This window comes from Silurus meridionalis, chromosome 4, assembly GCF_014805685.1.
Source record: "Silurus meridionalis isolate SWU-2019-XX chromosome 4, ASM1480568v1, whole genome shotgun sequence".
NCBI lineage: Eukaryota > Metazoa > Chordata > Actinopteri > Siluriformes > Siluridae > Silurus > Silurus meridionalis.
The window spans coordinates 351,618-373,111 of NC_060887.1; the positions used below are offsets into that span (position 1 = coordinate 351,618).

Consider the following 21,494-nt stretch of genomic DNA (forward strand, 5'->3'; position numbering starts at 1 on the left):
CTCTTTCTCTCTCTCTCTCTCTCTCTCTCTCTCTCTCTCTCTCTCTCTCTCTCTCTCTCTCTCTCTCTCTCTCTCTCTCTCTCTCTCTCTCTCTCTCTCTCTCTCTCTCTCTCTCTCTCTCTCTCTCTCTCTCACAGATTACATAATATTACGCACAAATAGAGCATTTCTCACACAGATAATGTGGTGATACAAATAAATATGATGTTCTTTATGTGTAAGTTTGTCTCTGATGAACAAGCCGGTGGCGACTGTGTCGAGGAAAAACTCCCGAGACGGCATAAGGAAGAAACCTTAAGAGGAACCAGACTCAAGAGGAACCCGTCCTCATCTGGGTTTCACTGAATGTCCATTGATTACAGCTAAATGATGTTGAGGTGAAGTGATGATCAGATACAAACTGTAGTCCTGAGTCAGTGTAGCAGACTGTTAACATAAACTACAGTCCAAATCCCAACCCTCAAAACTCCTGTTCTTACTCTGTTTTGTTTCTCGTGGACTATTTCATCCTGGTGGTCATAAGTTTTTGGACACTTTGTTTTTTGTGTTTTTTCCTACGAGGACATTGTATTTGACCTGATAGTATTAGTGCACATGTTTGATCTAAAATAATGAAAGTGATGAGACGGAACTCTTTGTACAAATAATCACACACACACACACACACACACACACACACACACACACACACACACACACACACACACACACACACACACACACACACAGTGTATATGAATATATAGGTGCTCTAATAAAGTGTTTGTAATACATGAACACAATTAGTATCATTGTACACACAGTAACATGGTCATTTTTAAACATATGCACAGAGTCGTTAAAGACTCTAATATAAATAATACAAAATTACTGTAACATATAAATATCGAAAATGGCCCTGAATCCTGTATGTACTGTAGATGTTTTGTTTGAAGTGTTGTGATCATGAAGATGAAATCCTGCAGGTTATTTGGGTTTGTACTGAGTGATAGTTGTTTCATAAACACCTTCTTATAAAATCCAACTCAAATGTTAAATAAAAATTCACTCTAAATTTGTAATCAGCGGCGTCTCACCATCACATTCCACTACGGGAGCGCAGGAGGAGGAGATGCCCGACTGCATGGAATACAGGAGAACATCAAATCCCTACCATTAGATAACTGCAGAACACAGTGTAAATAACGACATATTTTCCTTCAATAAATCTGGAAATGCAGCCATTACGCTCTCACACAGTCGTTACTCTCTTTATGTTCTCATTTTCAGTCCTAACTATAATGATGTTCATGACAAAACTGGCATGAAGAAACGTGTTCACATGTCACATTTTCATCTTCAAATTGTATCACTGGTGATGATGCCACTAATTCATGCTGATTTTGCCAAGGTGTTAATGATCAGTGTAATTACTGTAAACATATAAATGCTGTGGTGACCCCCGTGTGTAATGCTGCATGATGGCACTGCTGGAGGATTACACCAATGGAAGATTAAGGAGAGAAAGAGTCTCCAGGGACCATGATGATTTCTCGGCCCATGATGATGACTGAATAATAAGCTGATTTAGATTCCTACAGCTGTGCTCCTGGATCTATGTGATCTATGCAGCTGCAGGACGTGATGACTGGCTTCTTGGTGACTTTAACAATATGTAGAAATTGTAAACATTGTCCTGATGTAGTCTATAATATGACAGGTGACAGAGGCTTCACCCCTCAGATGCTCCTCACCTCCAGAAATGCAGATGTGGAGCTCTGGATGTCTCAGGTGGAAGACTTTATACCACCCGGAAAAAGTGTGTAAGATTATCAGGGTGTGTGGTGTTTTGCACAATGTGGCACTGAGGACCAGTTTCCCTCTCCCTCCTGACCTCCCTCCCCCTCAGCATTATGACCCCGAGCCACAGCCCCCTGCCCCACAAGAGCGATATAAACTAAGTGGAAGAATCCATGAGGAGGTCATACGCCGTTTGTAAGGAAGACAAAAATAATGGTTGTTATTAGTGTTTATTGTGACTCTTTGTAGTAAAAGATTAAAATCAAGATTTAAAAAAAGATTAAAAAAGATTTGACAAGACAGAAATAAAAAATGATCAAAAGATGAGACGATCTACAAGATACAATAGCTTTACACTCAGCTTTATACTATTGACTATAAGTGTAAAACTATCATAAATAGCCATAAGAGAAACAGAAAGAGGAAAAGGCATGTTCAGACTCTCTGTTTCTCTTGTCGTCTTCTTTTTCTATTTCTCCTTTTCTTTTGAATGTTTTCTTGTCTCAGCTGAGCAACAATTTCCTCCCATCGCTCTCGGACTCTCATATAATGATCTGTTTTATTCTCTGAAGTCTTCTTTTCTTCCTCACAGAGATTCTGGGTATCCTGGAGCCCCCTGTTGGTCTGAAGCTGTAAGTTGTTCCTCTCCTCTATGTCAAGTTTAGTTTTCTCTCTTTCATCCTCCTGTTTTTCTTTAAAATCCAACGTGGGCTCAAACTGAGCAACACGTTCCTCCAGTCGCTCTTTCTCTCTGATCAAATGATCTCTCTCCTGCTCTGCACTATTTTTTATTTTCTCACAGTGATTCTGAGTATCCTGGAGCTCCATGGTGGTCTGTTCCAAAGTGAGCTTAAGCTGAGCAACATGTTCCTCCAGTCGTTTTTGTTCTCTCTTCCAGCTCTCTCTCTCACATCTTACAGTTTTCTCCAGTTCCTCATGGATTTTCAGGGAAGACTGGAGCTCCATGGTGGTCTGTTCCAAAGTGACCTCAAGCTGAGCAACATGTTTCTCCACTTTCGTTTGTTCTCTTGTCCAGCTCTCTCTCACATTCTACAGTTTTCTCCAGTTCCTCATTGATTTTCAAGGAAGACTGTAGCTTCATGGTGGTCTGCTCCAAAATAAACTCAAGCTGAGCAACACGTTCCTCCAGTTGTTTTTGTTCTCTCGCCCAGCTCTGGCTTCTCTCAGTTATGTCCTGTTCCTGCTGCTTTCGCTCAGAAGCCAAAGTAGCCTCCAGCTTTTGCACCGTCTGTAGCAGAATGGCTTTCTCTTCTTTCTCTTCTGTTATCTTCTCTATCATTAGAAGAGAAAATGCATCCAAGTCTTTCTCTACTTTCTCCATGTGTTCCAGCTTCTCCTTCATTTCAGCAATCTGCTTAGTTTTCTTGATCTTCTGGTTTGAAAAATCTCTAAACCTTCTGAAGAGCTCCATGTTTATGCCTCTTTACTCACAAGCAAAAATCTCGGAAATGAGAGAAACAGAGACGCGTTTCCAATTATAGACGTTGTCTTACTGTGACGTCACAGGCAGATGCCCCGCCCTCCGTCTGTGACGTAACCCGGTCTCTTTAACCTGACACTATGCGCATGCGCACATTACAGAGGTAAAGAGCGGATAAAATATCATGTCTTCACAGCTTTTCTGTTGTTCCTGAGAGAAGAGCGATATTACAGTCATAAATAAGATAAAACGGCTGTAAACTGTGTATAAAGCGAGTGAATCCGAGTTGAGAACCGGAAGTTGACCGGAGTGACTCTATGAATGTTGCAGAATCATAAATGACCAGTAGGTGGCAGTGTGATGTGTATTAGAGCTCACTGTCACAGCAGGTCATTAGAAGTAGTGGAGCTCTAATGACGTCATTAATAGCGAGGACAAGACACACAGCAGTTTGGGATTCTTTTATTGACTTTATTGATTAATTGATTTGGAGTATGATTGTGTTTCTGATCAAAGTAAGTTCATGTGTATGGAGTAAAACAACCTGTACATTTCTCACTTCCAGACAGTATTATGAGATGTTCATCTGCTGGAAGTTCATGTTTAATGCTGCATGTTTTATAGGATTTATGAGCTGGAATAAATGTCCAAACATCTTAAATCAACACTGAGTGATTTTTTTGGTAGATATTAGATCTTTTACATATTATTAATTTTTAATATCTGTGATTTAAATACACATTTATAAATATAAAGGCTTTTAGTGTATATTAGAGATTAGAACATAAACCGACACAAATTAAATACAATAAAAATGTATTAACTGAAATAAAACATCAAAATATAAAGTTTCAAAATAAAATCTATCAATACATTTAAAATTATAACAATATATAATAATAATAATAATAATAATAATAATAATAATAATAATAATAAGTTAAATACAGTGCAGTATTACAGCTTAAATATTTGAATTTATTTCAGATCAATTTTATTCATCCATTAAATAAATGGTGTCAGCGTCAGAGTAGTGTATTTACATGATCTGTTTCCAGGGTTTTCACGAACACAACTCTGTTATTACTGTTCTCTTTTCACAGCACCGTCTCTTTCAGTTCTAATGAAAGTTCTCATGTATTAAGAGGGAATTTTATGAATGATCAATAATGAAACACCTTCATTACTGTTAGTTATTTACATATTTATTTACAGTAATAAAACTATTTCTGTAAAAAAGAGAAAGAAATAATAATTAAAAGCAAAATAAATAAAATGATGAATTCAGTGGAGCAGAACGACAGCACGATGACCTGAAAGAGAAAACAGAGATGTGTTACTTTACATAATGTGTGTGTTTGACGGTACACAGTGTGTGTTTAGTAAAGTTTTGTAGGACATTATGAGGACAGTATGACTTACGCTGTAGATGGAACCACTGCATGTTCCTGGATGGATGGAGGTAGGGCTTGGTGTGGCGGCTGCTCCCTGTCCACTGCTCAGCCATAGTGATACACAGTGACCTCCTGCTCACCAGCTTTCCATTCAACTCTCTGATGGCATTAGTGTCTTCATCCAGAGAGGAATATCAGACAAATCCAAAGCCTTTGGACCGTCCATTGTGCATTACCACCTGTAGGAGTGAGTGAGGAGATACAGAAAGCAAAAACATGAGCTTTACATCACTCTCATGTAGAAAACCATGAGAAATAACAAGCACTGTCTGTATCCCATAATATAAACAGAACAGCTGTGTTCTTTTATCATCAACGCTCTGGTCTCACTGGTGAATGAACAATGAAGCACTTTTATTTAAAGGTCATTTTCTGAGAGCAGAAACTTGCTGCAAGTGTACACTGGTTCTGGTATAATAGAGGATCTAATCCTAATTCCTACAGAAAACAGAACAAATTCAGCATCCAATGTTTGAGTGCATGTGTGTGTTTGCATTGCTGACTTTAATAATACACACTGATCAATCACTCAGTATTAAACCAATTATTACATGTGACCAAACACAGCTGTGACCAAAACCTGCTCCAGATCATGAAAGTCTCTATAAAACACACTGGAAATAGAATCAGAATAGTTCCTGTGTGTCCAGTCTGAGAGGCTGTGGTGTGAATCGCCTGTTCCACTGCTGCTGGTTTTCTTTTCCAGGATCTGTAGATGTTCCAGTTGCAGATGTTCCAGTTGCAACTGGAACATCTACAGATGCAGACAATCATCTCATGTTAGCATCCAATCAGAAGGTAAAATTTGCTAACATTAATAGTTCTCTTCTGTTTTAAATCTTTAACTGCACTTAACACAAAACTAATCGGACGGCTTTGACTCACTCTGTGGATGGATGTTCTTGTTGGCGTTGGGTCTTGGGTCTGGGCAGGGTTTTGAAGGCGAGATGGTTTCTACCTTCATGCCGTGACTTCGTCCCTGGGTGGTCTGAGAGGGACTTAAGTACACAGTCCTGCTGCCCAGCACCCTGCCGTTCATCTCCATGATGTCTTCTCGAGCCTCATCAGGACATGAAAACTTCACATACCCGATGTCTTTTGAGCGTCCGTTCTCCATCATGACCTGTACGGGACAGCGAGCAGAAACACAAAGCAAAGAACGCACATCAAACGTGTTAGTGGTTCACAATATCAGAGCTCTCCACATTCAGAAAATACTCCAGCTGAGTACGGGGAGGAAACCCCAAGTTACTGGGAAGAAGGAAAATGTAAGGATCAGTAGTTATAAATGACATGTGCAGTGAGGACAGTCCCAAATCTCAGGAACGCTTCGTACACGTCCTTCATCCACAATACAGTCCAGATTTCTCAGCAGCAGTGTGACTGTCTACAGAACAACAACATCCAGTGTGTTCATCACTTCATTTACATTTCTTTAGGTTAAAAAAAACAGGAAGCATTCGGCATTAGACTTTTGAGTAAGTTGTGCTGTGTGATTCGTGATAATCAGATTTATGGTGAGACATAAACACCTTCAACAAAGTCAGACTCATAAATAATATTTTACCTGATTATCTACACACAGTTATACATTTTCTCACATTCTCTAAAGTCTCCAAAAGTCCAAAGGACTTCAGCCTGTTCTTTTTGATCCTCCACCTTCTGCTCCTCCACCTTCTGCTCCTCCACCTCTAAAGAAGTGTCAGATAGAGATGGGTTATATATAACATTCAACATGCGCCCAATATTACAAGAAGAGTATCTGTTCTTGATGAAGACTGTTTGTTCAGGTGAAATAACACAAGGCAGAACTTTCTCCAGACGGCAGGTCAGAGTTAAATTTTTGTATCCTGGTCCAGGTGATTTACCAGAAGGCAGACTTGCTAAGGCTATTTCTGTATCAGATATAAACTCATCCAATTGTAATGCTGTACCTACACTTATTGTAGGAATACATACATTTTGAAAAAGGCCTCTAATGTTGAAGTGTCAGCAGATAAAGGAGCAGTATATAGTGATTTATAACATTGGAGGAAACAGTCATTGATTGTTAATACTGGAGTGTAGTGGTCATCATGTCTGTTTTACATGCAGAAGGTTTTGGGTTTGACCCACAGTGGAGACATGCTCTTGAGCCTCTGATTTTAATTTCCTACTCAATTACTTAGTTGATTATTTACACCAAAAAGTAATGCGTTACTGTTAAAAGTAACTTTTTAGTTACTTTTTTAAAGAACCTTCTTTAATGTTCCCATTAATGCCCTTTTATGTGTTATGGTCTACAAACACAAAACTGAATTAAACACAAAGTCATTTTTAAACACTATTTTATTAAAGTCAGAGCAGCACAAACTGAATATATCACAAGCATTTCTGAAATAAATAACAAAACAAGCTGAATAATATATTTACAATCAAACACTAAAGTGGCTTCTGCTGTTGTGTTGAGCTCTTAAACATGTTCTTTTTACAGCTGAAGTATGAAAACAGAACACCGGGTTAGCTTCTAGCTTCGTCGAGGCATGTAGATTCTGAAGGAGCTTCGGCAGATTGGAGTTGCTGTTTATCGCAGTAGATACGAGCTTCGAACCAGAAAGACACAGCTTACATTTGACATTTTTTGTCTTTATACTCAACTAAAGTGAAATAATGAGCATATTTCCACTTTGAGAAACTCATCTTGCTCTCGCCTCGACTTGCCATTACAGACCTGAATAAACGGAGACACGGCCACAGCGCGTCTTCTTCTTGTTTACAGTGGTTCATCCACCAATCCTACAATGCGACGCTGCTGTAAGCTGGTTAGGCTGTAGTCTACACTTCAGCCCAAATTCATTCATTTATAAAAGTAACGGGTAACGCACCATACGGTAATGGTAACGGAGTTACTTTATTTTTACAGTATTGTTACAGTATTAGTTATTGTCAAAAGTAACGCGTTACCGGCTGTTTATTTGCATGTTTGTCACACTTTAATGTTTCAGATCGTCAAACTAATTTAAATATTAGTAAAAGATACACAAGTGAACACGACATGCAGATTTTAAATGAAGGGGAAACAAAATCCAAAACTACATGGCCCCGTGTGAAAAAGTGTTTGCCCCCCTGTTAAAACTGTGCTAACTTTTTTGTTCACACATGGCAAAAACATGAAACAGTGACCTTCCCAGGAGTGGCCGGCTGACCAAAATTACCCCAAGAGCACAACGACGACTCATCCAAGAGATCACAAAAGACCCCATAACAACATCCAAAGAACTGCAGCCTCACTTGCCTCAGTTAAGGTCAGTGTTCATGACTCCCCCATGAGAAAGAGACGGCAAAAATGATCTACACGGCAGAGATCTAAGACTGAAACAGCTGCTAAACAAAAAGAACATAAAGGCTCGTCTCAGTTTTGCCAGAAAACATCTTGATGATCCCCAAGACTTTTGGGAAAATACTCGAAAGTTTAACTTTTTGTAAGGTGTGTGTCCCATCACGCCTTGCGTAAAAGTAACACCGCATTTGAGAAAAAGAGCGTCATACCAACAGTGAAATATGGTGGTGGTAGTGTGATGGTCTGGGGCTGTTTTGCTGCTTCAGGACCTGGAAGACTTGCTGTAATAAATGGATCCATGAATTCTGCTGTTTACTAAAAAATCCTGAAGGAGAATCTGTTTGTGACTTCAAGCTGAAGTGAACTTGGGTTCTGCAGCAGGACAATGATCCAAAACACACCAGCAAGTCCACCTCTGAACGGCTAAGGAAAGAAAAAATGAAGACTTTGGAGTAGCCTAGTCAAAGTCCTGACCTGAATCCTATTGAGATGCTGTGACATGACCTTCAAAAAAAGGTTTGTGCTTAAAAACCCTTCAATGTGGCTGAATTACAACAATTCTGCATAGATGAGTGACCAAAATTCCTCCACAGCACTCTAACAGACTCATCACAAGTTATCACAAACGCCTGATTGCAGTTGTTGCTGCTAAGGGCAGCCCAACCAAATATTGTGGTTTTGGATTTTGTTTTTCTCAATAATAAAAACTGCATGTTCACTTGTGTTATCGTTATCGTATCATTCGTTGTTCAATCAGGCTCTTCATCGCTTTCTAAAATAAAGAGTAACTGGGAATCGGACCTTAATTATAATTTCACGGATGAGGAATGGTCCAAGGCCCTTGGTCGTGTACATTCCTCCTCTATATGCGCCCGTCATTCGTTAATACAGTGATCAGTGATGGGTGTCGGCTCCGCTACTCTTTATCATACTTTTTGGCTTTGCCCAGCCTTGACCTCTTTCTGGACATCAGTTTTTAAATCAATCTCTAAATACTTCATTTTAGATATTAAACCATGTCCCCTAATAGCATTATTTGGAATCAACCCCACAAATCCCTCCTTGTCATCCTTACAATCAAACATGCTCGCCTTTTGTTTTATAGTAGCAAAGAGACTTATATTACTGAACTGGAAGAATCCTCACCCACCCAGTTCTTCTCATTAGATACATGACCTGTCTCAGTTTATTCAAATAGAAAAGATCAGATTTACATTACTTAGTATTACGGAAAGGTTTTACACCACCTGGCAACCATTCTTATTGTATTTAAGAGAAAGAGGAAAATAAAATCGTGTTCTCTTTGTTTAGCCTTTTTGAGCTCTTCCCCTTGTCCCTGACTTCTTGGTAGATGTAGAAAAGAGAAAGGAAAACATATATCTTAGAGAGTGTTCATGTACTTAGGTGCAAATCTTTTATTTTGTTTTATTATTATTTTTCTTTCTTTCTTTCTCCTGTTCTTGATGCTCACATTCATGATTGTGATTATATGTATAACTTAGAAAGAGAGAGACCAATTTCTTGTTGTTGGACTAAATTAAACACTGTTCCATTGTCTTTCTCGCCTGAGTGTCTTTCTGTTTGAATGCATCAATAAAAAAGAGTTGGATAATAATAATAATAATAAGAAGAAGAAGCTAAGTGATTTTGAAATGTTTTGCCGGTGTCTATGATGACAGGCGGGTCCATCTAATACACAAACGCCAAGTGTTCAGGGGAAGCAAATAAAAGCAAGACTGCTTAGAGGTTGTTAATTTGGCAACTGAACATAATCACTAAAGGTTTTGCTTTGGCCGGGAATCGAACCCGGGTCGACTGCTTGGAAGGCAGCTATGCTCACCACTATACCACCAACGCCACGCTGGCAGGGGCGAACATCGCCGAATGAATCCATGCTAGAAGAACGTTGGTTGTTTTGAACTTCTCAGCAAACCGGTTCATTCTCCTGCTCTACTGCAACTGCGAATGTATGTAAAAGTGCAAACAGTGACCAAGAAGCTTTTCCCTGTGGTAGTTTCTGTAGTGTAGTGGTCATCACGTTCACCTCACACGCGAAAGGTCCCTGGTTCGACACCAGGCAGAAACAAGGTTGTGATTTTGAAGCTAGTGTTACATTCTTAGGCCTGTAAACTGTGTTACTCGACAGCATTAGAGAAATGTAGAAAACTTTCTTTCATATTGTTTCTGTAGTGTAGTGCTTTAAGTGTTATTGCTGCTGTTTGAACTACAAAAATGTTCAAACAAGTTAAATGTTCCTCATTTTAAAATATGCAAATGCAGTTATAGGAAAATAAAAAAAATATATATTTCAATAAAATCTGAATTCAAGAAATTCCTGGAAAAAAATGACTGACTTATTTTACACACAGAACTGTGCAGTAAAGCTGAAACTCTACATCTTCAAACTGCATCATGTAACTGAAAAAAAGGAAAACTTTACAGAAGTGTTTGATTTATAAAATGCTAGCTAGTGATGTACATGCAGCCCCTTTTTACATCATTAGAATGCACAATTACTGTAAGAAAATTATCATCTAAGAAACTCCTGGAACTAACAAGCAAAAAACATGAACAGGTACTTTACCAAATCTTGTCGTTTGATAAATCCAAAAAAGGTGTTCATAAAAACAGAATATTAGCGTTGGAGAAACTCCAGTGTTGATCGTAGCTCCACTGGGTAGTGTGTGTTAAAGCAGTAATAACTGCTAAACATCAGGCAGATGGCGGAGGTGAAGGGCTTCAATGTCAGTTATATATATATAATGCAGATACTTGAAACAATTTGGAGGATGAACGCTGCCAATATTGGTAGTAAACAAATAAAAAATGGCTTGATAAAGTAAATAATGTGCCAAATAAAAATATTACATAAAAAGGAAAGTAATTATTAAACAATAAGATTGGAAATAAAAGGAAAAATTTAATTATAGTGCTAATTTTAAATTAAAACTGAAAATGATAAATATTGATCTATGTCCATGTATAATAAAATAAGTTGGTAAAGTTTCTTTTTTGGATGCTGTAATTGGCACAATAATTAATCAAGCCATGTATTTAGTTATTTTTTTATTACCAATTAAGGCAGGATCCATCTTCAATAGTTACATCCATCATAGGATGAATGATCTTACTGGCTGAGCTTCTGAGCTGAAATTTTTAAAACAGCCTCCTATTGCATAATAACAACATTTATTTATTCAGGAAATAATGATGATCACATCATCATTAGACTCATAAAAATTCATATTCTAACCTTAACAGCATGTTAACAAGTGTGCCATTGGGTGGTGTGGTGACATTGTTCTATACTCACTATTTTGGGTCCAGGCAGCAACCAGTCTTCGTGCTTGTATGGGCTTTAACACTGGCAGCAAATTGTTTTCTGTGACGTTCTTTAAATCATCTGTGGTTGCCGCACCAAGTGTTTTTAAAGTATCTTCAACGGACTTATCAAGTTGATCAGGAAGGTCCAGAAGCACTCCTGCTATCACATCCCCTATGTTCTTTAGCAGCTGTGATTCAGCCATATCTGTGAAGACACACTAACAAAGAGTTTGGTCTCTGGCCAAATGAAATGAAGGCATTCAGTCTGACAAGATGCTGTGCTTCAGTGGAATAATCTGGTAACCATTTTTCACATAAGATGACAATGTCCACAAGAAAATCAGTTCACTGATGAGTCTGCACTCTGTCTTTTTTTACTGAGTACATGTGGTAGTAAGAAATAAATTCAGCATCAGAAACTGAGGACTCATGAGAAAATGAAGAGCTGAATCATCCTTAACAAAAATCAGCAGAAGTTCACCAAACTCCACTGACTCATCATACTTCATGACAAAAAACTGGCCCTTCCTGTAAGCAAGGCCATTGTACTGAACATCTACTGGAATCTTTGTATTTCTTTCAGTGAAACCAAAATGAAGGACTGCGTCTTTAACTTGCTCACTGTAAAGCTCACTGTAAAGCTGTAAAATGTTAAGCCATCTTTTATTTGCAATGCTGGAGGACTGACTGACCCAGCAGAAAGGAAGACCTGGAACATTTGATGTCTCTCTGAAAGAGTCCAGCACAGGTTTTTGAAATTTTTCAGATGCCTTGTGAACGATACCCAGGCGGGCCGCGTTGTAGGTGCGCTGGACCTGGGCAGAGGAACACGCGGAGTTGAGGTGCTGGGAGCGTTAGGTTCAACCCGAATTTACCTGGGACGAGTGAGCGTCCGCCCGGGATGTTTCCAGCGCCGCTTTTCTCTCTCGCAGCTGGACATCGAACGAGTTCTCACCTGTGCTCAAAGGCAGACACACATACATAAATACAATATAAAATAAATAATAATAAATTGGCAATTCACACAACAAACAAATTAAATAAATTTTTTAGTACACACATGCACACACACACACACACACACACACACACACACACACACACACACACACACACACATTTAAATCACTATCTCTAATCACACTTAATTCCTCCAGGATTAATTACAGGTTGGTGACCTCTAACCTCTCGTGTGGTGTTGATGTTCCTCCTCAGAAGTCCGTCTGCTGTCTGAAGTCTCAGCTCCACCCTCTTCAGATCATCAGACTTCATCAGGTCTGTCAATTAAACACAACCCATGTTTATCTACACTTATGATACCAGGACGAGAAAAAACCCACTGAAGATGTTCTTCTTAAAGGCAGCATTTGTGCTGGTTTAGAAATTAAACTGCATCAAGTCTACCCAACCAACACAATGCTGCCAACACCTGCTCAGTAATGAAGTTGTTCCCATCCACGGTTTCAGGAAGAAAATCAGCCCAGCTCAGTTTAGAGTCCCTCCATAAGGCCTCCACTTCCTTTTGGCTCTAAAGTGAAGAAAAACACAGCAATGACTTGAACAAAAAAGAACCTGTTTCAACTAGTATGACAAAACACTTTCCTTTTTTCAGTCATGTTCTATAGAAGATCTCACAGCTCACCCTGTGTTTGCAGAGAAGCTGCAATATTTCTGCAAATAATATGCCGGCTCTTGCCACAGGAAGTAGTGGTTTGCTAAATTCACTGGAATTCACAAGAAATCAACAATTAAAAACAAACTGTTAGATTTTATCATGCCCAAACGAAACTTAATTCGTGGAGAGGTTTTCCATACGATCTGCGATACCCGTAGTGCCTTTCTGATCAGGGAAGAATCACACCGCACACAGCAAATGCTTCCTCTTCAGTTTATTGCAGGCGGCAGAACGTTTATATACACATACAAAGAAAAGAAACCTGACCTAGTTGTTTCCTGTTTAGACAAGAGGATATACTAGCTGGCGATGTGTGAGTCCAGATAAGGACTCCCTGTTTACCTTAAAGACTAACATCGTAAATATTCTATAGACACTGAGCAGACAAAGGAATGTGTGTGAAACAGTGTGAAAACCATCTTAACACTAACAATGGCCACTTTAAATCATTTATGATTTAGCATCACACACCTATACATAGGATGTTCATCCTTGGAACAGAATCAGTGACACAAACTGCAAATGAAAAGATAAAGACAAACAAAAACATACTCTTAATCTTCTCAAAAAAACTTTGTTCAGCAGATGTTTCACGTTCTCCAAGACATCATGAGACATTTATTTCTCAGTGCTTGCTCAGTATGTCTATTAGCAGTATTATAAGGTATACAGGTACAATCTCTTCTCTGAATAATGTTTTTAAAGAGAATAAGGAAAATTCGGAGTCTAGTTACAACTATGCACATATAGTTATAGAATTTAGACCTAGAGCAGGTATCAGGGTGAGCTAAACTAAACAGTTAAGTGAGTCAGATCTTCACCCCGGAGGTGGCCCCCTTTCTACTATAAAGAAAGGATCTTTCCGTGGGCTCTCAACTGTTTCAGCCCTGAATACTCACTTAGGTAGGCTTCTTAGACCAACAGACCAATTAGTGCACAGATTAAGTGGGTGCTGTTTTGATCCTGCTTGCGTGTATCCACTGTGGCTGATGATCAGTCAGAACTCCAGTTCTGGTTAAAGCTAGAACATTCGCTGGACCCAGATACTTTGGCTCACCGACCTTGGTAGGCTTCAGACTTCTTATCAGGACCTGCTGATTAGGCACAAAAGGGTGTGTTGGCTTATCTGTGGGCAGAGAAAGAGTTAGTGAGACATCAGCACTGATAGAATTTAATTTCTCAACCAGGGCAGAAACGTAGTCGTCCACCATCACTTCCAGGTTACCTAAGGAAGAAATGCCAGTGCGTCCCCTGACCCATGGGGTCGGGAAAGGCCGGCCCATTAGAATTTCAAAAGGTGACAGTTTGGTAGTTGAAGATGGGGTCATTCTCATTTCTGTGAGTACTGCAGGCAGAACAACAGTCCAATTTTGGCCTGTTTCAATGCAGGCTTTAGTAATACGTTCCTTAATGGTTCTGTTTGTTCTCTCTACCACTCCAGCTGACAGTGGGTGATAGGGAATATTAAAATGCCAATCAATTGCTAAGCTTTTAGCCAAAAGTTGTGTTACCTTCGAAGCAAAAGGTGTGCCGTTATCACTTTTATTCACACTAGGAATACCAAACCTAGAGATGATCTCTTTTGTTAATATTTTGACAACCGTTTTAGCATTCTCTGTAGCACATGCAAATGCTTCTGGCCACTTACTGAATCTGTCAACTATAACCAACAGATATCTCAAATTTCCTACAGCTGGCATATGTGTAAAATCTATCTGTAGGTGTTGGAAAGGGGCTTCAGGAAAAGTAAGCGCAGTATGTTGTACAGGTCGATGTACGTTAGTTTTGGCACAAGTCAAACATGAATCCAACACTAGCTTGGTTGTTTTAGCTACATCAGCAATACAGTATAATGCATTTATAGCCTGTATGACTTTTGCTATGCTAATGTGTGACATCCCATGATAATGCTTCACCAACACTATTAAGGCTAGTTTGGGAAGAGCAATTTTGCCATCTACATCTCTAATGATCCCAGCAGAATCTGATTTACATTGTTTGGAAGCCCAATACTTGATGTCCTCCTCAGTAGGCTGACTTTGAAGTATTTTTAGGTCAATGTCTGGTATATTGGAGATATGTGACATCATCGAGATCTCAGGATTTGTATGTACTGTGTCCAAATCTACTGGTTGTTTTGCTGCTTCCTTAGCTACTTTATCCGCTAACGTATTTCCCTGAATTTCCTCTGAATCACCTACGGCATGTCCTTTAACCTTCACTATGGCCACTTTGGCAGGGAGTTGAACAGCATTTAAAAGGTCACCTATGAGATTAAAATGTGCTATGGGCTTTCCATCAGCTGTTTTAAAGTCTCTTTGCTTCCATGTTTCGCAAAATCATGCACAATCAGTATATATAGTCACCTTCAGACAACTGACATGCTCTTGTAAATGCGACCAACTCTGCAGCTTGTGCAGATGTGTATGGTAATGATTTAGCTTCAACTATTACATCAGGTAATCTTACAACCGCTTATCCACATAAATACACACCATCAGAAGGTTTTGAACATGAACCATCTACATATAGACAATCCCCCTCTTCCAGGGCCATATCTAAAAGATCGGGCCTACTAGAGGTCTCTTTTTCAATGTGTTCAAGGCAATCATGTGTGTCGTCAAAACCATCTAAGTCAATATCGTCTAGCAGATCACGCAGAGCTACACAGCTGAATGCGGCTGAGAAGAAGGCTTAATAGTTACGTTTTCCATTGCCAAAAGTGTGGTCCCAAACCCAGATCTACGTTGTGCTGTCATATGTTGTGTAAAATAGCTGTTACCTGATGTGAGGTGTACAGTATCAAAGGATGTGACAGCACCGTTTTCTCAGCATCCCGGACCATCAGAGCCGCAGCAGCCACTGCACGCAAGCACGAGGGCAACCCTTGTGCTATGTTGTCTAAAGATTTAGAAAGATACACAACAGGCGATATCTGTCACCGTGTTCCTGGGCTAGGATCCCCGCAACCGTACTAATACGTTCGTGCACATAGAGGTGAAAAGGCTTAGCATTATTCGGAAGACCTAGAGCTGGAGCAGACTGTATAGCCTTCTTGAGGGCAGCAAAACTGTCAGTCATTTCATGACTCCACAGAATGAGATGTGATGGAGGAGCTTTGTGATCAATAGCACTACGCAAAATTTTATCATGATGTGCGCAGTCAGGGATCCATGCTCTGCATTAGTTCACCAGTCCCAAGAAGCTCTGCATCTGTTTCACAGTCTGAGGTCTTGAAAACCCAGTCACAAGCTGCACTCGGTCCTGCGATATCTTACGTTGGCCTTCTGAGATCACATGGCCCAGATATGAGACCTTTCTCTTCACCCACTGTAGTTTCTGGTGTGAAGCTATAAATCCAGCCTGAGCCAGGACATTGCAGACAATCACTGATGCTGTGTAGCAGTCCTGCTCAGTCAGTCATGTGATAAGGATGTCATTTGCGTATTGAAGGATCCAGGTTGTTTCTGGAAGGTGGATATCAGCCAAAGTTCTGTGCACTACAGCGGAGAATACGGCTGGCGAGTCAACAAAACCCTGAGGAAGACGGGTCCAGGTGAATTGACGTCCCCTATAGGTAAATGCGAAAAGTGGCTGCGTCTCTGAGGCCAAAGGGACACTGAAAAAAGCAGAACAAAGATCAATCACAGTAAAAAAATTCTGTGAGTCGCTGGTATAGAGTTAACAATGGTAGCTACATCGGGCACCAAAGGAGCTAACGGAATAACTAATTTATTAATCTCACGTAAATCTTGTGTTAGCCTCAGCATTTTTATCTGCCTTCAAGACAGGATTAATCGATGTGTTATACGGTCTTGTGTCTCGATCAAAACACCTTGTGACAATAAATTGTCAATAACTGGAGCAATGCCAACATTTTTCTCTTTCGACAATGGATATTGTTTAACAAAAATCGGATGATGTGTTTTCATGAGTGCATGATACGGTTTTACCTGGATTAAACCTGCCTCATCTTTGTGAGAGGCCCATAATTTAGGGTTAACTTCACCTAAATTTGGTTCATCAGGCAGGACCTCTGTGGCTCAGTTGATAGCATAAGGACAGAAGAAAAAGACAGGGAGACATTGGTTTCAAAAAACAGAATTTCCATTCTCATTTTGTGCATCATATCTCTTCCTAAAAGGTTTAAAGGCGAGTTTGGAATTATTGTAAAGCTATGATAAAAATTGTACCAGTCGGTGTCACTACAGGCAAAAGGTGAGTTACAGGACATGAAATTGGAAATCTATCTATTCCTAATAGATGAACTTCCCCTTTTTTCTAGGACCTCCTCCTTGAGTTTTGTGCTGAGGCTGAAATGCACCACTTCCTGTTGCAGTGCAGAGCATAACGGATTAACTTAACCTGGAGCATAGCAGAAACCTCAAGCAGCATCTAAATCTCTAGGAAAAGTATCTAGATGTAATACAATTTTACTCCATGATGCCAAATGATCTAAATAAGGATTAGTTCAATAACCAGCACAATTCCTATACATCCAATCTTTACACAGAACAAAGAACAGACACACAACACTTAATACATAGACAATACACACAACACATAACACTTAGACAATACAGCTGCGCAAGGCACCAGGGGGATCGCAGTCTTCAAACAAAAAGAGTAATCCAGTCTCTCCAATTGGATCACAAATTTTGTAAGTTAGGAGAAAAAAAATCGACTATAAAACCAAAACAAGATTGAAGTCTTTTCAAAATGTCTGTTTTTCTTTAGTTCCTTTTCTCTCACTTTTTTTTTTTTTTTTTTAAACAATTAATTTTTCATAAATCTATTTTTTAGGGCATATAAAAATTATCGTGGATTCTTTTGGATACTTCAGACAGTATCGCCTGTACTAGACAGACCGTAAAAAACGTCATCTAATCTTGCATCTTACATCTAAGGTGAGGAAACCAATGTCGTGACAAAATCATCCCTCCAAAGGAAATTATCATTAATTCAACAATTAATGCATAACCAAGACACAAACACATATGCAGCCCTATTGGCTGGTATACGGGACAATCCCCGCAAACAAGGAAGTATCTTAAAACTTACCTTGATGCGTGATTTCCCTTTGGATATTGCTGAAAGTATCTCGCTTCTGACACCAAAACTGTTAGATTTTTATCATGCCCAAACAAAACTTAATTCTTGGAGAGGTTTTCCATATGACCTGCTATGCCTGTAGGCCTTTCTGATATCAGGGAAGAAGAACTACACGGCACACAGCAAATGCTTCCTCTTCTGTTTATTGCAGGCAGCAGAACGTGTATATACACACAGGGAAGAGAAAAGGCTGAACGAAAGTTGTTTCCTGTTTAGACAAGAGGATATACTAGCCGGAGATGTGTGAGCCAGATTAGACTCCCTGTTTACCTTACAGACTAACATCGTAAATATTCTATAGACACTGAACAGACAAAGGAATGTGTGTGTGTGAAACTGTGTGAGAAACATCTTAACACTAACAAGTCAAGTCAAGTTTTTTTCTATAGCGCTTTTCACAGCAGACATTGTCTCAAAGCAGCTTTACACAAATCAACAGTCAAGGTAAATCGTGTGCATGTAAGCCAATCTCTGGCTTTAAATTGTGTAAGTGAAAAACTAAGAAAAGGAGGCAGAAACCGATGATAAGGAATGCTATCTCCATGATCAGGATGAAGCGGGGGCAGACACCGCTGGGTGGATACTGTTCCAGCTCAGTGTTGACTTGCTCCCCGAGGTCCAGGCTGCGGTGCTGACGGTTCGGGGAAGGTGGGACAGAGCTGGGGATGCCCTTCAACTGCAGCTTGCCTCTGTTGCGGTTGAAGTGGATGCTGTAGACACGCTGCATGGCCTCGGGGAGGCAGGACAGCACCACGCTGTCTGTCGCCAGTTTAGGGAGGCCCAGGGTGGGCACAGGGGTGTACGCTCTGCACAGAGGGCACTGCAGGCTGTCGGGCTGAGAGGATTTTATGTTGATGCGTGCGAGGCACTCCAGGCAGAAGGTGTGGCCACATTGCAGCACTTTGGGTGTGTTGAAGACGTTGTTGAACTGACTGAAACACACGGCACACTCCAGGTCTGGGAGGTCATCATTACAGAAAACCTGGGCTTCAGAGACCTCCATGGTGCAAGACGTGGTGGTGGTGCAGGGTGTTGTGCATGGTGCTGTAGAAGGCGCTGTGGGCTCCGTGGGGCTGTCAGGGGCATAAGGAGAGCGATCCATGTCTGTTCGAGAGCTGAAAATCAAACACACACACACACACACACACACACACACACACACACACACACACCACAATCTGGTTTATTTGCTTTACAAACACGATTTATTAAATACAGCACCAGTATGTGAGTTTCACATGTGTCCGATTCTTAACCAGCAAAAAGCCTTTCCTACTGTTAATGATACATTTGTTTTGAAATGCAACAACACAGAGTCATGCAAAGCAGCAGAGAGAGAGCAGGCTGGAGCTGTGTGCATGTACCACATGTGTGTCATTCACAGTGTCTGACCAGGGGTGCAAATATGGGGTATGCAGTAATATGCAGTGCACAGTGGCACCACACCTGGTGGGGAGGTAGAGTTACAGTTAGGGTTAGGGTTAGGGGGGCATTGCATGTAGGGAATTTAAATAAATAAACATGTCCCTTTCCACAAATAGCTGCTTAAAGTGAAATGCGTAATTAACTGCCAAATATTTACCGTCTTCAAGTACCACATTTTTCTCTGAATGTATTCTAGACAAATATATCAACAATGAATTATAAGTACTAAATGTGCACATGCAATTATTATACAGCCATGGTGTGAGATTGTGGAATACTGTCTATGATTGAGTCTGTAATTTCTCGACAGAAGTGTTTTTAAAACTAAACCAATATCAAAACATTTATTCAGCTCATAAATCCTATAAAACATGCAGCATTAAACATGAACTTCCAGCAGATGAACTCCATACATACTGTATTTATACCAAGAGATCTTTACAATTGACACGATCATTGTAGAGGAAAAAGTTCACTCAATTAATTTAATTATATTTTATATATACAGTGGAACCCGGTTATCTCGCCCTCGGTTACCTCGACAACCCTATTAAGTCGACATTTTTGAAGTGGAACCGCCAAATTCTCGCTTTTTCTACGCATTTTTCATCGGTTATGTCGACTTTTTTTATGTCGCGGAACCCTAATATCTCGAGCACAATGGGGGAAAAATTAGAAATTTTAACGTCAGTTATGTGGATTGGCGCTGTGCAGACGCAGAAGAACTCGCGAAAGTGGTGAAAAAATCAAACCTTACAGCTGCTACAGGTGTCTGTATTGTATACTGGTGAATTTCTGCTGTTAGTAAGTGCACATATGCATTTTTTTGTTAAATGTTATGCGAAGAACGGAACGCGCGCTCAGGCTTCAACTGCTTACCGTCGCTCCTTATCGAGAGCCGTGCTCCTTACGGAGCGCGGGCGAGCAGGGTAAGGAGCACGGTTCTCTCGGTAAGAAGTTGAAGGCGGAGCTTCAGAGAAAGCGGCCGGCACCTGCCACGCCCCTTTCGGCCGTTCACGTTTGAGACTTTTCTGTCCCTCGTTTTGGTTTCCGGTTCGTTTGGATCTTCCGGGTTTTTTCCGGCTTCGTGCGTCGCCATTCCATTCACAAACTCTCTCTCTCTCTCTCGGCTTATCTCCCCTCGGCATCGCGGTTGTAAGTTTTCGGACACTTTGCTTTGTGTGTTTGTGTGGATTACTTCAGCCTGATGGTCATACGTTATCATACACTTAGTTATGTTTTTCTTTTCTTTCCACATGTGGACTAAATGTGAGACGGCACTGTGCAGACGCTGTTTTTTTTGAGTGATCTGTGTGTTTATAATGTTGGAGAATATAATAAAGGTTTGGATGGAGAATGGACGGTGGTTTGTATTGTATACTGGTAAATCTCTGCTGTTAGTAGGTGCACTTATGCCTTTTGTTGTTAACAAACGTATGTACATTTTATAGCATGACCATCAAACAAATCGCGGCAAAACCCTCCAAAACACGTGCATGCACATTCTCATTTATTAACGCACATCGTGTACATAAAGAAATTTCAAGCACGTTAATATACTGCCGCCATTTTGATTTTTGTTTATCTCGATCATCGGTTACCTCGATGCTTTTGGCGACCCCTAGGACATCGACATAACGGGTTCCACTGTATATATATATATATATATATATATATTTTAACTGGTTAATTTATGCATCCCGCAATGCATCACGGGAAGAAATACTTCATAAAAGTCTTCAAAAGTATAAAAAAAACTTTCCTATAAGAAAATGACAGTATAAATAATAGAAACATGTTGAATAGAAAATAGTTTGATGGAGAAACTCACAGATGAAACACGATGAATCTCTGGATTGCGCTTCACATCAGCGTTATTTAGCCACGCCCACATCGCCTGTGACGTAACAACCCTTTTCCTCGTTTTAAACCTATAGATGTTACAGGTGTATAATTTACCCTGTT

At 40.0% G+C, this 21,494-nt stretch overlaps 3 protein-coding genes and 2 non-coding genes across 5 annotated transcripts in view; 1 reads left to right on the top strand and 4 right to left on the bottom strand.

Annotated features, from left to right (window-relative positions):
- Positions 1–4,701: 4,701 nt before the first annotated feature.
- Positions 4,702–6,325, bottom strand: LOC124384660 (polyadenylate-binding protein 4-like). Its single transcript, XM_046847706.1, has 3 exons — positions 6,276–6,325; positions 5,560–5,797; positions 4,702–4,853 (listed from the first exon to the last, which is right to left on the bottom strand). Exons 2-3 carry the CDS (start codon positions 5,792–5,794, stop codon positions 4,792–4,794), a joined length of 297 nt encoding a protein of 98 aa, XP_046703662.1. The 5' UTR covers positions 5,795–5,797; positions 6,276–6,325; the 3' UTR covers positions 4,702–4,791.
- A 3,453-nt stretch (positions 6,326–9,778) lies between these two features.
- On the bottom strand, positions 9,779–9,850 carry trnag-ucc. The gene has a single exon. It is a non-coding gene; the product is annotated as a tRNA-Gly (tRNA).
- A 156-nt stretch (positions 9,851–10,006) lies between these two features.
- trnav-cac lies at positions 10,007–10,079 on the top strand. Its single transcript has one exon. It is a non-coding gene; the product is annotated as a tRNA-Val (tRNA).
- A 1,227-nt stretch (positions 10,080–11,306) lies between these two features.
- Positions 11,307–21,494, bottom strand: part of LOC124384638 (eukaryotic translation initiation factor 4 gamma 3-like) — a 1,295,064-nt gene continuing 1,284,876 nt past the window's right edge. The window contains exons 7-11 of the mRNA XM_046847666.1: positions 12,960–13,041; positions 12,747–12,845; positions 12,503–12,594; positions 12,193–12,272; positions 11,307–11,522 (exon numbers count right to left, since the gene is read on the bottom strand). Of these exons, the coding sequence (XP_046703622.1) occupies positions 12,589–12,594; positions 12,747–12,845; positions 12,960–13,041 (187 nt within the window). The 3' untranslated portion in view covers positions 11,307–11,522; positions 12,193–12,272; positions 12,503–12,588. The remainder of the gene's footprint in view (positions 11,523–12,192; positions 12,273–12,502; positions 12,595–12,746; positions 12,846–12,959; positions 13,042–21,494) is intronic.
- Positions 18,524–21,378, bottom strand: LOC124384622 (RING finger protein 225-like). Its single transcript, XM_046847629.1, has 2 exons — positions 21,361–21,378; positions 18,524–19,219 (listed from the first exon to the last, which is right to left on the bottom strand). Exon 2 carries the CDS (start codon positions 19,204–19,206, stop codon positions 18,544–18,546), a length of 663 nt encoding a protein of 220 aa, XP_046703585.1. The 5' UTR covers positions 19,207–19,219; positions 21,361–21,378; the 3' UTR covers positions 18,524–18,543.